The following is a 16,564-nucleotide window of genomic DNA, read 5'->3' as shown; positions in this document are numbered from 1 at the left end:
TATTTTTGGGGTGCTGATTCTGAATATGCTATCAGTTTTGCCAGATTGGCTCAAGTTTTTGAGATTTTTGGTATCTTATTTATAGCACTTGTTGGTAAATGCGACACATCATCTCATTAATTTCTTGGGATTAGTACTTGAACTGAGCAGTTCTCAATATAGTTTTTTGTTAATTAGTGTTCTAAAAGTTTGTTCATAGCTTGATTTTTGCACTAACTTTATGTTGTTGTCTGTTTTCCAGTGAAAAGCATGAACTCATCAAGAAGTTGTCTTAACGATCCAGACACATTCTGTTACATTTGTGGTGAATATACACTGCAAAAACATAGAAGAAACATAACAGACTTCATAAAAAAAAGTGTATTTGGCCTATTTTAAATAAAATAAAATAAAGTTAATGCGCGTGTAGCAAATTACGTCTTTTTTTTTACACATTTCACGAAAAATCTCAAAAACTTGAGCCAATCTGGCAAAACTGATGACATATTCAGAATCAGCACCCCAAAGTTACCCTAAATTCGTTGAAATATCTTTGGCCCCAAAAATGCTGTTGACCTGTGTAATTAATCTTTCCTTGTATGGAAGGTAGTCAAGTTCGGTGTCTCTAGACTGCATTCGCCGAGCTGGTTCCTGTAGGCTGAATCCCAATTCCGTGTACAGTTCAGATTTGGAGTTACAGAGATCTCTGAAATATTTGTGTCTTCAGATCTAGATTTTACACAAGACTTCCAATGGGTTTAAACTGTGGGCAATCAGATAAGGTTGGAATTTAGAGTTTTATTGCTCTTCCTAAGTGTTTTCCGACGAAGGTTTATTTTAACCAGCCTCTCTCCGAGCGCAGGAGGTCAGATAAAGTCAGAGTTCTAAGCTAGGGGAGAGAAGCACCATTGTGAATAGGGGTCCTTGGGAACCTGTTGCTGGGTAAAGAATCAGCGTTTATCTTTACATGCAATCAGAGAGATGTGAGTCAGTTTCTCAGTTCAGTGGAAAGGAATCCCTTCGGGTATCATACAAAATACACGCTTCTTGGCTGTCTCCACTACACAAATAAATGCCCAAAGTGGCCCACATCTGGGCCACACCGAATTTGCTATCTAGTGTGAAGGAAATATCGATTCACGTGTGATTCATGTTAATCATGTCCATGCAGACACTATAGCGCAGACTGTGTGAAAAGTACTGCTTGCACTGCTTAGTAATTAACCATGATATTGATAACAATTAACCACAAATTCTCCCTGACTGTGTGTCTGTCTCTTCATGTCCATTAAAAAAGCAGTTGTTTGAGTGTGTGTGCATGAATGTGTGTATGCTTGTATGCTCAGTGGTGGATGGTGCTCTGCCACTAGGGTCTGTCCTCTCCCCCCTCCCTGCACCCCATTCAGTCCCCCAGGGGGCTGTGGATCCCGGTTGAGAGTACGCTGTGCGCAATTGGCTGCCGCTTCTCGCCGGTGTGTGATTGGGTGTGTAAGAGCTGTATCTGTATAAAAATTGTAAAGCGACCTTGGGTTCTAGAAAGGCGCTATACAAGTTGAACAATTCATTGTTTCATTCATTCATTTCATGACCATATTGAAGATGTTTTTCTGTAAGACTGAAGTCTTCTGTGCAGTAGCAGAGTTAGAGACAGTGTTGGGAATGTTACTTTAAAAACGTAATTAGTTATAGTTACTCACTACTTATTCAAAAAAGTAACTGACTTAGTAACTGAATTACTCTATAATAAAAGTAACTCGTTACCAGGGAAAGTAACTATTTGTGTTACAGTTAAAAAAAGGTTATATGCCAATTAATTAAGTTTTTTTTAAAGCAGTTTTCACAGTCAGTTGAAATGAGTAGATCAGAAAGTTGTTTAACTTTTGATATTTATTGCACATCCACAGACCAGTGCAGGATAAAATCCTTTAAATTCCCAAATCTTTGTAAAAAAAAACCAAAAAAACAAAAGTAAACAGTTACACTATATAAAGTGCATTTACATCTATGAAATTAAATTAAATTATCTCAACCTGAGACAACTGGTTTGTTCACAACAGAAGTAAACTTAATAATAAATCCTCTATTCTTAATTAAATAAATCAAATACCCAGTCTGGTAGACATTCAGGAACTTCAAGTATTTTCTTAAATAATGTTTATATCGCCTTGAAAATGCTAAATTTTCTTCGGCTTGCACCTGACTCCATTTCGGCCTCTTCTCCGTTTGTGTCGTGTCACTCGCGTGCTTCGGCGCGTGTGTAAAAACACTGGCTCTGATTGGCTATCATAACGCTGCCTTAGCCAATCGCTTACTGACTTGTTAAGTTAAAGGCAAGACTACTTAAGAAGGCTGTCCCAGATTATTAAGCAGCCTACATTTTCAGCCAAAATGGGAAAAAAAGAGGATGTGTTGGCTGCTCAGACGCAACAAATTGTGGAGTGTTTAGGTCAAGACATGACTACAATCAACATTGCCAAGACACTTCATCGTGATCACCGCACAATCAAGAAGTATGTAGCTGATTCATAGCACACACGTGTGCGTGCTGATAAGGGAAAATTGAGGACTCTTTCCAACAGGCAATTACATCAGGTTAGCTGCAAAAATGCCTTGTCATAGCAGCAGACAAGTTTTTGAATCTGCTGGTGCTTCCAACGTCCCCCGAACAACAAGATGCAGGGTCCTTCAGAGGTTTGCAGCTGTGCGTAAGCCATCCTGTCAACCTCCTCTATCCACTGCACACAAGCAGAAACGGCCTTAGTGGCCGTTACATGAAGACTGACTTCAAAACTGTTTTGTTCACGGATGAGTACCATGCAACACTCGATGGTCCAGATGGATGGAATGGAGGATGGCTGGTTGATGGACAATGGCGCCAACAAGGAAGAGGTGGAGTAATGTTTTGGGCTGGAATCATGGGGAGAGAGATTGTCGACCCCTTTAGGATCCCTGAAGGGGTAAATATGACCTCCATAATGTATGTTGAGTTTCTCAAACAGCACTTCCTGCCATGGTTCAAGAAGAACCATGCATTCCGCAGCAAGATCATTTTCATGCATGATAATGCACCGTCTCATGCTGCAAAGAACACATTTGCATCTCTGGCTGCTATGGGCATACAAGGGGACAAACTTATGATGTGGCCCACATGCTCTCCTGACATCAAACTCCATTGAAAACCTCTGGAGCATCATCAAAAGAAGTGTTTATGATGGCGGGAGGCAGTTCACATCTAAAGAACAGCTCTGGGAGGGTATTCTGTCCTCATGCAAAACAATAGAGGCAGATACCATCCAAAACCTGACAAATTCAAAGTTCTGAAGCTCCTTTCGAACAAGGCGTCCTATGTGCAAATGTAACATTACCTAGAAAAAAATGTTTGACTTGAAAACTTGAAAACTACTGTGCATAATAATTTGGAACATGCATTTTGAGTGTTTTATAAAAAAAAAAATATATATATAATATATATATATATATATATATATATATATATATATATATATATATATATATATATATATATATATATATATATATACTGATATCATTGGCAGTTTGTTCAAAAACCTTTGAGTTGTACTCTAATTGATGACTCGAAAATTACAATGATTGCAATTCATATAGGTAATTTTGGAAAATCTGAGAAAATATTACCTGCATAATAATTTGGAACACAGTGTATATAAACTGTCATTAGTCCGTTTAAACTTTTTGGCGGCTGCATTTTAGCTCAAATTACCGTAAGTATAGGCCATTTTTGTGAGAATGCCATGCCACGTTTATTGTCCTTGAAATATTAAACTTGAAACTGAAGTATTTGTCTAAAAATATTTACAGATTCTCTGCGAAATCACAGCTTCACAGTCATTAGGGTCCACAAACACATGCCATCTATGAACACTTTGAGACATAAAGGTAAAACCATTGATTTTATTTGATATAAAATCTGTTAATCTGTTCATTCTGGGCATCAGCCCATGAAAACTGCTCCCTTTTTAAAATGTTGACATGGCTCCTCCCACTGTCCCTGTGTTGTGCTAGTGTATGTCGAGTTACGTGATGACGTTGGATGTATATGAGCGCAAGCCGCGGGATCTTTATCCTTTTACCGCCATCAGAGTCTTTTCCTCTGGCTCTACTTCATTGCGCATCATCTCCCTGCTGAACAGCCAGCCCGAGGTAAGCTAATACTGAGAATCTCCTACTTCTTGTACAAAATTGATATATTTCTTAGCTGTTTGCAGAGCATATGGTGTAATGGTTATTTTGATAGTCGTAGTTAACATGAATAATAAAAGTACGCTAGTTCGGCCGCGGCAGTAGCTTGCAGCCATTGGGAAAGGACTCCACCATGATGTAGTCGGTGATGAAAATGGCTGTAACTTGGCCGGGTGCTGTTCGCCGTATTGTCATGTTTTTGTTATTAAAATGAAACGTGTCTTGTAAATGTACTTTCTTATATCTATATAAATTGTGTTTTCAGAGATGTTGGCCGCTTTTCATGAGTCTATAATCTAGCTGACTACTCGTGTGGCTTTAGCAGGGTTGTAATAGCTAGCTGGTTAGCAATAGCTAAATGTAAGAATAAAGTTAGCAGGTTAGATGTGCTATCATAACTACTCGTGGTCCTAGTGTTGGTCGATCAGTTCTAGAGGTTAGATTTTCGTTGGATTCTAGTTTACGTTAAATGGCAACATATTAAAAGGAAATGTGTACAAATTTTCTTCCCTTGGCTCACTGAATGCTTAGCTGTTAGCTAGCGAGTGTGCTTGCTTACCGAAATGTACCATTAACTGGTTAGCTAACCACCGAGAGCATGTTCCATTTGGTAACGCAGTTGGTAGGTAGCGAGCTTGTTTTTGTACCTACCATTATGAACACCAACAAGGTTTATGTAAAATGACCCCCGGGTGAGAATTTCTCTGGAGTAGCTAGCTAACTACGAAATCAAAGCAGATCCTCTTATCGCTTCGTTACCTCGCTAATGGGGTTGACGTGCGATTGTTAGTCAAACGTGGAAAATGTGACGAGCACGAGTTTAACTAATAACAAGGTTGTAATTTCAGAGAGAGTCGTGCTTTATGTTGCAGCTCCCGTATTTTAGGCTTCACCAGTTCTTTGCAATGTGAGCAACCCAGTTAACTATAGTAGGATGCTAGTTAGCCGAGGTCGGAGGACAACTTTTTAGCCGGCCAGGCGAAAGAAGCAACACGTGGTAGTGTTGGTGTTGTAGCTGGCTAACGGGGATGGTTGATGGGTGTGTTATTTTTAGGGCCTCTGTGGCTTAACCAGCTTGCTAGTAATCGTACATGAAGTCATTCGAACTACCCCTTCCATTGTCCTTTTTGCCAAATGTGATCTTAATAGGTAATGCTAGGTTCAGACTACACGATTAATTTATATTTCACGATGGTCACTACGTCTGATTAGGTCGTTTATATCATGGCATAAATTATTGCTTTGGCTTGGTCGGGCACCACTAGCTACACGTATGATGCCGGGCAAGGTTCGTTCGCGTCCTTGCGCGAGTTCGTAGGTCATGGAAGAGGAGGGTCAAGAAATGATCAGTCATTGCTACAGAAGCACCGTGTGATGCTGCCGGTGTTTTGTGGTTCCGTTTTTGAGGATCACGTAGAAAACGTTGTGGAATATCAGGCGAAGAGAACAAGAGAATTGTGTAAGATGTTGTAATAAGACGCATGTAACGGACGGTGCTGGAAACTGTTGAATTCTACTTATTGTATACTTTGATACATAAAAAAATTTAACATGGTTTCACAGTCACAGCTTGAAACGGAACCATCCCTTGACACCATCTTTATATATCTACGATGGAGAGCAATGTTATTCTGTTGGTCGAGGTCAAATCATTTTCATAGTTGTAAAACTAGTTAAAATGTAAAAAATTATGTGCTAGACTCCTCGGCAAGCTGTTGTGGGATGTCACAGGTGACACATCACTGTTATTCGAAAGTCACACAGACCCGTTCCCAATTGGTCTCGATGCTGGAATTGGTATGCCTATGAATTGTCAATCAAGATGAATTTGTGTAGTTTGACCCTGGCATAAATCCGTTATTTTTGGCTTTGAACCAACAACTCATTTTGGGGTTGTGTATGCCTGACCAAGTTAGTGTAACTGGCTGATTTTCACTAGACCCTTAAGAAAAGGGTGGGTGGATAATTTTGTAGTACGTGGACCTTTACTGGTTTGTTTGGAATGCTTGTGGTAATACATCAGTTAAATGGGTAGTCAGTTTCTTAATCACAGACTATGAAATACCATCACCAGATCTGGGATTGATGTCCATAATTAAGTTGTATATTTATATTGTAATTTATATTGTAACACGTTGTTACACAGCAGCATTTCAGATGTATGGGTCCAGATCCTTAATGAGCAAGCCAGACATGACTTGGCAAAGAACAATTCCTTGGGTTGAAATGAGAAAGAAACCTTGGTAGGGCCAAAACTTGAGGGAACCCATCCTCCTTGGGTGGCCCATCTAATAATCAGCTAATATTTTGTTCTTGAACTACAGATATTCTGCCTAAAGCAAGGTTAATACTTAATGTATCACAACTGGCGTGAGTGTGCCCTTGCCAAACATGGTGCAGTTGAGGGGTGTCTTACCATGCGTGTTGGCATTGTCATGAGGTCATGAACCTCTTGATTTTTTTTTTTTTTTTACTTTGTGTGTACCATGCTTCAGCAGAATGGACGAGGCCATATTTGCAGGCTTCACACACCTTTTTAGGGGCAAATCCAAGCGCTTTCAAGGTCTATTTTCAATCTTTTCCAGCATATTCCTGCTATAGTACATTATATATTTATACAAATACCCACACGCAACATGTTTAGTTCACTTTCTATCACATTGAAAAATATGGTACCATGTTTGTTAATGGCAGAAAAGTAAATGTATTACATAAGCTTGTTAGCATATGCTGATATTTACAACACTGTGCTAGCAATAGATTCAGGACTAATGTGACTTCTCTTCTCCTTTAGGGATAAACAAAGAAGCACCATGGCAGATCTTGACAAGTAAGTACTAATGACATTTTGTGATTTAGGCTACAGATGAAAACTAAGCCCATCTCTGGGTATTTCGTATTAGCTCTTAGTGTTGTCAAAAAAATCGATATATCGATACGTATCGATACTGAACATTCTGAAACGGTACAATACTCGTTTCCCTTAAGTATCGATTCTTTTTTACATAAAATGCGCTTTCGTTTGACCCACCCAAGCTGCCGTAATGCACAGGACAGTTTGTAATGCTAATATGGCAGCTAAAGCAAACGCAGTGCTGTTGGATTTGAAGCAGATACAGATGGAAAACCGAAGGACATGAACAAGCCCGCAAGTGGTGGTTTTGGAACATTTCAACGAAGGGCGCTAAAGCCTAGTTGAGTGACCATAGCGCTCGACTCGGCGCGCACCTCGCACGAACCTCCGCGAGCGGTGGAGGCTTTATACTTTCCGCTTTGCAGTGTTGTCCGAAACTATATGTGGTAGTATAAAAGAAACACCCCTCAAAACAGGGGAATGAACACTTACCTGACAAATTTTAATGCTGCTTTGTGTTTCAGGTTTGAAAAGTGCTGCAATTTAGGCTAAAGTGCTTGAAAATGTTTAAATTGTAACTACTTCGTTTCACAACAAATATCTGTCTGATTGAACAGTTTTCTTGTATTACATTAACAAATACGAGCCTCTTGTAATTCCAGGGTGAAACATGAGAGAACGTGAAGACTAACGTCTTGGGCGTTTGAAAATAAACAACCATTAAATAATGTGATTAAAAGCGCAGTATTTCGAATCATTTCGAGTATATGTATAAATATTTAACTTAATTAAGTTTATCGTGCTGGGAAATATTGGTACAAGCGCTTGAATTGAACCCTGCAAACATGACTTTGTTCATTGCGCTGAGGCGCGGCGCGCGCAAAGTTACAAAATTCGAGAGGTGCACGACCTCGCGTGCGCCGCGCTTCAGCGCAATGAACAAAGTCATGTTTGCAGGGTTCATACACCTTGTGGAATTCAAACACTTGTATGTCACTTTCAAGGTCCATTTCAATATTTCCCAGCACGAGCAAAGACACTTTGTCAGACGTTCAAAAGACGTCCACTGAAAAGCCAGAATGAAAGTTTTAGCGACGTCTTTTTTAAACGTCTATTACTGCCGTTCAGTTGCTGTTTTTGCACGTCCTGACATCCAATAAAGGTCCTAGCCAGACGTTCAGATAGAAAACTCGTCATAGACGTTCTTGTTAAAGCTAGGCGTACACTGCGATTTTTGGCCCATTTTCAGCCGATTTTTCACTCGTGCGACTATTTTTGCGATCGGGCCGAGTTTCGGCTCAATTGCGTGTCGTGCATCGAATAGTTTACACAGGTAAACGAGGAGCGATTCACACCTCACGACCAACTCCCGATCAGAAATCGCAGCGTCACAAGAATATCAAACATGTTTGAAATTCAAATCGCTCCTCGTGAGAGTATCGCACTGTTGAAGCAGCTCCACGAGCCGACTCTCCCTGCGATTTAGTTGTACAGTTTGAGCTGGAGCAGAGTACACGATTTAAAATATCGTACAGTGTACGCCCAGCTTAAGTTAAAAGGTTAAGGTCCTAGTCACACTGTCAGATTTTGAACCAGTTTTGAACGTCCACCAGACATGCAAAAATGGGTCTGGACTGACCGACGTGATAGACTTGATTTTAACGTCTTTCTGACGTCGCATGTTGGGATAAGTTAAATATTTATACATATACTCGAAATTATTCGCTTTTTTATCACATTATTTAGTGGTTGTTTATTTTCAAAACGCCCAATCGTAACGTCTTCACGTTCTCTCCCTGGAATTACAAGATGCTCGTATTTGTTAACACAAAAGAACTGTTCAGTCAGACAGATATTTGTTGTGAAATGAAGTTACAATTTCAAGCATTTTCAAACACAAAGCAACATTCATTTGTTTGTTTATAAAAAAAAATAAAAAGGCTTTAAAACGGAAATTAGCACCGTATCTGACTTTGGTATCGAAAATGGTATCGAATTTCAATATTTTTTTAAGTATCGTATCGAAGTTGTAATTCTTAGTATCATGACAAGCCTATTAGCTCTAGGTCTGTGCTGAAATCTGACCTGTTCATTTGCTCATGTATTGATGACCAGCTCCTGTTTGGGGTGGGCTGGGGAACAGACCCTCAAGGTCCAGGTAAACTTTATTACACTTATAGGGGCAGTTTGTGTTGCTGCTGCTGGCTGTGCACAAACACCAGGTTCATCCACCAAGTCTATGACGTCAAATCCAAGTCAATAATCGCGATTTTGCGCGAGGAAAAGTGTTTATTCGCGCGAGCAAAACGACTCTCACGCGCGAGGAGAGTTGCTTGCGCGAGGAAAATTTGTCACACCCTTTCTGCTTGCGATTAAGCTCCTGCTCGCGGAGCAGATAGTTTGATTTTTGACAGTCGTGGGAGGGACCCAGACAGGATTGGCTTCTGGATGTGAATTGTGATTGGTCTAAATGCTTCGATATCGTGAAAAAATAAACATGAAACAGACCCTACCGACTGCCAGTGTTGCCAACTTAGCGACTTTGTCGCTATATTTAGCGACTTTTCAGACCCTCTAGCGACTTTTTGTAGTAAAAAGCGACAAATCTAGCGACTTTTTGTGGTGTTATTGGAGACTTTTGGCGACTCTAAACAAACACGCTCTTTAGTTGCTGTCCTCTAGGCCGTGAGCCCCGGCGGTGCTGCCGTGAGCCCCACAACACTCAGTGCAGTCTCACACTCGGAGCAGACCCTCACCGCTCCACGTCCACACTGAAAAGGAACTGCGCATGCCCAAAGCTGCCGCCGACGGGGGATGTAAATATGTGAGACACGAAAAGAAATCACTGAATTTAACTCAGTCTGTCATTCTTCACCTCATTCACCACGTAACCGGTCACTCGACTCGTCCACAGTGCGTCTCTGTGAAAGCTTAACATCTAGCTAACTTGCTCATCATATCTCACTCTAAACTCTATTCTCAAAAATACAGGAAAGAGTGGGAATCAAATCCTGAATTTAAAGGCTGGCTGAAGCAATGTATTGGAGATAATACATGGGCATACTGCCTGTATTGTAAGGTTGATTTCTATGCCAACTAGTTCCTGCTAACTGCTACTCATATACTAACATTTAACAACACAGCAAAAAAACTATTTATGTAATTTACGTAAAAATTATTTATACAAAGCATTAAAGTCATGTAGTTCTTTTGAGAAGTCACTGCCTATTTCAAAGGCAACAGATGTTGTTCATTTGTAGTTCTAACATATTTAGGGTGTTTTTACTCATTTTTTTAAATCTCTCCCAACGTTATTCCTTTACAGCTTCTAGATATTTATAAGTCCGACTAGTTAGCTAACTAACTATATACAATGCTAATGTCAGACTTATTTTAACATACACAAAGAAAAGTTTTGCTGCAAGGTATTGTTAGTTTTCACATTAACATCTAAGGATTTTTACCTCATAAACCAAGTGTCCACATATGTGGGCATTATGCAATAGTGGCAATACGTTGAATGATGTACCATGTCATAGATTTTTAAGCCGTTCATATAAATAATAATAGTAAATTTGTACAAAATGTGGTGTTGCTGTAAATAGAAAAAAATATACAATTTTCCATTTTTATTGCCTAAAAAGCTAAATCTAAGAACATGTGTGTACTGTTGGTGAAAAATTTATATATTGTCTTACTGTAAAATTCATCAATATACACATATGTATTGATTACACTTAGTAGTGAGTAGAATGGAAATCACGTTATTAAGGTATATATTGAACATATGTTAGGCCTAGTACACGTTGATCATTGTATGCCTTACATGCTTGTAGGCACTCTAGTAATAAAGTAGTAAATTGTGTGAAGGCACTCCTTGTGAGATGAAGGCAGACAGCCCTGAAGGTCTCTGGTTTGTAGATAAGGATGAGCTGCATCTGAATGGTGCATCTGACGTCCCGTGGCAGGGAAGGAGTGATGGGGGTGATACCTCACCCCATCACCTCACCTCATGTGGGCCACCAATCAGACCTAACATGCTTAACTCATGTCATGGAAGTAGGATGTAATCATGTAGCAAAATAGTATAAGAACTATGGTCTGTGAGTGGGGGGCAGCTTTCTCTTGCAGACGCTCTTGAGTGTGTGTAACGGAGATCTCTGGATCGATCCATCTTTCTATTTTTCTGTCTTTTGTCTTTAATAAACTTTGTACTCTACTCTGATACCATACCCAACTGCTTTTGACTGTTCTTGGTCACCATTAAGGTTCAAATTTCAATGACAGTACATTATAGCACACATGTTTGTGTTGTTTTTCAACCAGGGAAGTGTAGATCATCAACATCACACTATACAGTTATTGAGGATATTCCAGTAGGTAGTGCGTCAGAGTCCACTTACAACGACAGTGACATCAGCGAAGGAGAATATGAGCCAGATGTGAGACGAAGTGAAAAAAAGCGAAAAATAACAAAACGAGGAAGGGAACAAAGGAAATGAGGGAGGTTTAAATAATTAGCAAAGAAAACAATGTCAGAGGCAGGAATAGAATCTGGAGATACAAGTGTACTGATTCCCATCGAGTCCCACCTATGTTCATGGGGATTTTTGAGGTGAAAGCGCAGGGTGAGGTACCCATTGAGTTATTCTCCAATCTGCTTCGAGACTCACTAATAGATGAGACTGTTTTTGAGGGATTTCACACAAGGAAATAGCTGTGGAATAACCTGAATATTTTGACATCACTGCCTATCTTTATTTATCCAATTCAAGCTAAATTGTAGCCTGAACGGCATTAAATTGCAATTAACTGTTGTCACGTAGGCTACGCCCCCTCTCCTAGCTGTCACTCTAGGTTCCCTTGTGTCTGCGTTTACTTGCCTGTTTATCCTGCCCTGCTCGTTGTCTCTGTGATTTCCCATTGTTTGCCACGTCCCTGTTATCATTGTTCGCACCTGGTCTTTGTCTAGTCCTGTGTATAATAGTCCCGGTGTCTCCCATGTCTGTATCGGTCTTTTTGTTCATTCGTTCCGTATGCCCTCGTGGAGTTCGTTGTTTCTGTTCTGTCATCTTTGTGAGTACGCAGGCCTGATAGTTTTCAGGCGCCACGCCGGAATTCCGGCGTACCGACGTGTCTTCGAGAAAAAAAGGTTCGCTAGTGCATGAGTTAAAGTTCTCCGTCACCACGACGAATTTCCGTCATTTGAATTTTTTGGGGGAAAATCCGTCAAATCATAATAAACCACACGCGCGAGTTATCTGTTTTGAGGCCGAAATATGATCCTGTCACTGGCGCTCATCAGCGCTGGATGGATGACGGCGGTGTCGTTTAATTGACTTGCGGCTGATTTTCGGACATTACGTAGAGAAGTTACCTCCGTCCAGCCTTAAGTCCAGCTTGTTTTGGTCATTAATGCTCCGATTCAATCGACATAAACATCACGGTTACAATTAGAATACACGGTTACGCGGTTAGAATACACGGTTAGAATACACGGTTACGCGGCTCGGGACCGTGGAGGACGGCGTCAGGATAGGCCTTTAGGTATTTTATCTTTATTCTGATGAAGTTTAATTTTTATCAGAAATATAAGAAAGTGGTTTTTTTGAGCTGATACAGGTGGTCAGATGATCTGGTTCATCATGGCCGTCTGTAACTTACGGCGTAAGGTGTAATACATGAACAAAAGCACAAAATGTATGTCCGAATAAACCAACACAAAATATTTATTAAATATTTTATATATTAAAACTAACTATAATCACAATATTTGTAATTCTTTTAAACTTTATTTGCATAATTTCTTTGAGTTGTCTGGTATCCTATAATTTACTAATAGTAATGAATAAATAATTAATCATGCCTGTTTTTTAACATATTGTGTCTAATTGTGTTAACAGAATCTTTAGGTTACAGCATTTTCTCAGAATATTAATAGAATTTTTTTTATATTCCACCATAATGATTACCTGACTTATATATATATATATATATATTATAATATAGTATTCCATATATATGTGTGTGTGTGTGTGTGTGTGTGTGTATATACACACACACACACACCCACCCAACCCCCCCCCCCCCGCTCAGAAAAAGCACCCCTTTTCCCACTATCACCCCTGAGTACGTCCAGTCTAGTCTTTGTTCCCCTGCCTGGTTTTGTTCTTTGTTTTGCCATGTCTATTCGTATTTCATGTCTGGACTGGCTGCCCGTTATGATCCCATGCCCGTGACTTCGACTCTGCCTTTGGAATTTCCTTTAATAAATCTCGCTCTCCTCAATGTTTGTGTCCGCCTCCCTGTTCTGCCCAGCGCAGATTGTTACAACTGTTCAAATGTTAAAAGCTGTTTGTTTCAAGATTATTTTACCAAAACAAAACTTACTTGTTTTAATGAAAAGAGGATAGATTCTCACAATTTGTTATATATTTGGGCAATTTTTATAGAAAATATTCACTCTGTTCTTGTATGGTGTCCACATATGTGGACAGTTGAATAACTTTATTAAAAAAAATTTTTTAGGTAAAATAATAAACCATTTGACTTTTTATGCAAGTCAGACTAATAAAAACATTTAAATCTAGCCACAAGCGGAGATTGCAGGTTAACACACATATAGGCCTAAGCAGCCAGAGAAAACCAATGTGTTGTTTTGAGCAAATGTTTGACCTTTTGATATGAATGTATGAAGTGGTTTTTTTTATTTATTTTTTTTTATTTTTTTTTTATCTCAGATGAGGCACTAAATCCACAAAAAATCAAAATGTGGCTAAATGTATTGGCAAAAAATGATTCAGATCATATAACTAAATCACATGCTGAGATTAGCTTTGTGTGTATGTGTTTGCAAGGTGTTTCATGTAAGCAATGCTTTTCAGTAGGTTCCAGTATTTGGCCAGTAGATGGAGCCAAAGTACTACCATACAGATATTACAGCGATGAAAAGAAATTTTAGTGAAATAAAATGTTCATTCCTGGTCAGGCAGTATACTTTTTGTTATAAGATGTAATTACAAAGTTATTTGGCTCATTGGTCTGAATCATACCATAAGATTCATTACTTCTCTGTATTCTGCATGACAGGATTGCAGCATTAGTTTTGATGATTTTAGAGGTTTTTGTGTACAGTAGCGTCCCCGACAGGTCAGTTTGAACCAAACTTGGAGCACATCACAGGAACATTAATCCATGACAGCATTTGAAATTAGGAATTGATCACTGACAGAAATTTGTCATTCTTGATTAGGACACGTCATTTAGATTATAAGAGATCATTATGAACGTTATGATTTAGTACATGTCGTTCTGATTAAGCAGAAGGACTACAATAATGAAGTAGTGTGTTTCAGTGTAATCATGTACTTATGTTTAGTTAATATTATGCATTTGTGCTATACTGTGACCCAGGTCAGGGAAAGTGCGAAGGGTAAGAGCACTCTGTTAACTGGTACTCACTAGTCTACTATACTTGGGTCATTTAGCTTTCTCTGTGTTCAACTGATACATCAGTTTCTTCCGCTAACTCTAGGGAAGTCCATATTAGGAGATACACATACGTGAGACAAAGTAGCCTGTTGGGCGCCTATGTTTTGGAACATGCTCTGCTTAAGATAACCTGCTTGCTAGAACTGCTGAATGGTGTTTAGGACTGTATATAAGCAGGGGGACTGCCCCTTGCTTTCAGAGTTGGTTTACATGGTTTGAGTTATAGCAACATAGGTCATATATGGCATGGCCTGAATGATATAATGAAAAAAAAGACCAACCTGAAAATTTAAAGATCCAAAATTGTTTTGATAATTATTCACCTAGAGATCGCAACAACAAATACATTGTATATAGAAACAAATCTTTATTTTACCATCTATGGTTTCACAATATATTCTTGGTACAACAGTTATTTAACTCAAATGGCTCTCTACTGACAAATCAAGAATTTAGTAAATATTTAGTAACTAAGATTTATTAATTAAATTCAATGTTGCAATTCCTTTTGCTGAATTAGTTATAAAATGCTATACATGCTGGAGTGAGTATGCTATTTAAAAGTACACCAGGACATGATCCAACATTATTACCCATCGACCCAACCAATCTTGAAATAGGGAAAATATGTTTCTCTACATCACACAATAGTAATCATTATATATGCTCACTGTTTCAGAAAGATGGTGTATCTAATCCATATGTATCTATTTGAACACCATCTTTAACAACCTTAACTGGAAAGAGATCTGGACCTTGCCAGCAAAATATATATCATACATAAAGTGAAAGAAGTATATTTTAAAATAATTTACAGTTTATCCATCAAAAACATTTTTAACAATGGTTTATAAAGGACATGGAAGCGAATTGCACTTTCTGCAGAATTCACCCTGACATTTCCCATTTCTACCAAATTATGGGAAGATATCTGCAACATATCTAGTACCTATATTGAACCGTTTATCCCTCAGCTTAATCATGTATTGCTAGCTACATGCCAAGTGCATTGCTAAGGCAGATTTATTTTGTGTACTACAAATAGCCAACTTGGCTAGCTAGCTAACAAACCATGTAAACAATGCAAACGTCAGACTTATAAATAACTAGCTAGCTAGGTTATCTAGCTAGCTGGTTATTTGTTTTACCATAGTTCATAGTATTTGGAGCATCCAGCTGCCTAAATGCGTTGATATTGCGAAAAAATAAACATGAAACCGACCCTACTGACAGCCTATCACAATTCACATCCTAAAAACAGCCACAGCCAATCCTATCTGGGTCCCTCCCACGACTGTCAAAAATCAAATGATCTGTTCCGCGAGCAGGAGCTTAATCGCAAGCAGAAAGGGTGTGACAAATTTTCCTCGCGCAAGCAACTCTCTCCGCACGCGCGAGCATTTTTGCTCGCGCAAATAAGCACTTTTCCTCGCGCGAAATGATTTTCCGCGCTCGCGATTATTGACTTGGATTTGACGCCATACAAGTCACCATGGTCAGTTTCATCATTGCTGAGCACAGACAGGATGAGTCTATCATCTGTAAATGTAATGATATGTCTGCTCTCTTACTGACACTGTTTAATGTATAGGACAAATGAAAGTGGTGACAGGACAAACACCCTGAGGTGGAACCAATAGAAGATAAGCGCATCCATTAAGGCACCGTTAACATTCTTGACTATCTTGAGATGTATCAGTTAAGAAGGATGCAAGACAAAATATTAATTCAGGACCCTCGTTGCTCTTCGTCTTGTCTGTCTTTACTGCATGTTGTCTTGCTGCCCCTATAGGCCAATTCTTGCTTAGTGCATTTGTTTGAGATGCCAGGGTGGGCCAGAGGACCCCTGCAGACAAAGGTCTAAAAACAATGACCCATGTGGAGCTGTCTAACTATGTACACAATCCAATTTTTATTCAAAATGTATCTCTGCATCAGCTCCTTAAATTAACAATTTTCTACATGGAAAATTACATCCTACATGAACAATTCTACCTGCTTTCATTTAGACAGATGAAC

At 39.2% G+C, this 16,564-nt stretch overlaps 1 protein-coding gene across 5 annotated transcripts in view; it reads left to right on the top strand.

Annotated features, from left to right (window-relative positions):
• The first annotated feature begins 4,040 nt into the window (after nt 1–4,040).
• Nucleotides 4,041–16,564, top strand: part of nap1l1 (nucleosome assembly protein 1-like 1) — a 63,803-nt gene continuing 51,279 nt past the window's right edge. For all 5 annotated transcript variants that reach the window (XM_077006572.1, XM_077006571.1, XM_077006573.1 and 2 more), the window contains exons 1-2: nt 4,041–4,161; nt 6,995–7,030. In XM_077006572.1, coding sequence (XP_076862687.1) covers nt 7,014–7,030 — 17 coding nt within the window. In that variant the 5' untranslated portion in view covers nt 4,041–4,161; nt 6,995–7,013. The remainder of the gene's footprint in view (nt 4,162–6,994; nt 7,031–16,564) is intronic.

Source organism: Brachyhypopomus gauderio, chromosome 5 (assembly GCF_052324685.1).
Source record: "Brachyhypopomus gauderio isolate BG-103 chromosome 5, BGAUD_0.2, whole genome shotgun sequence".
In the NCBI taxonomy this organism is placed as follows: Eukaryota; Metazoa; Chordata; class Actinopteri; order Gymnotiformes; family Hypopomidae; genus Brachyhypopomus; species Brachyhypopomus gauderio.
Note: the sequence above shows the minus strand (reverse complement) of the source record. Positions and strands in the feature narration are given on the sequence as shown.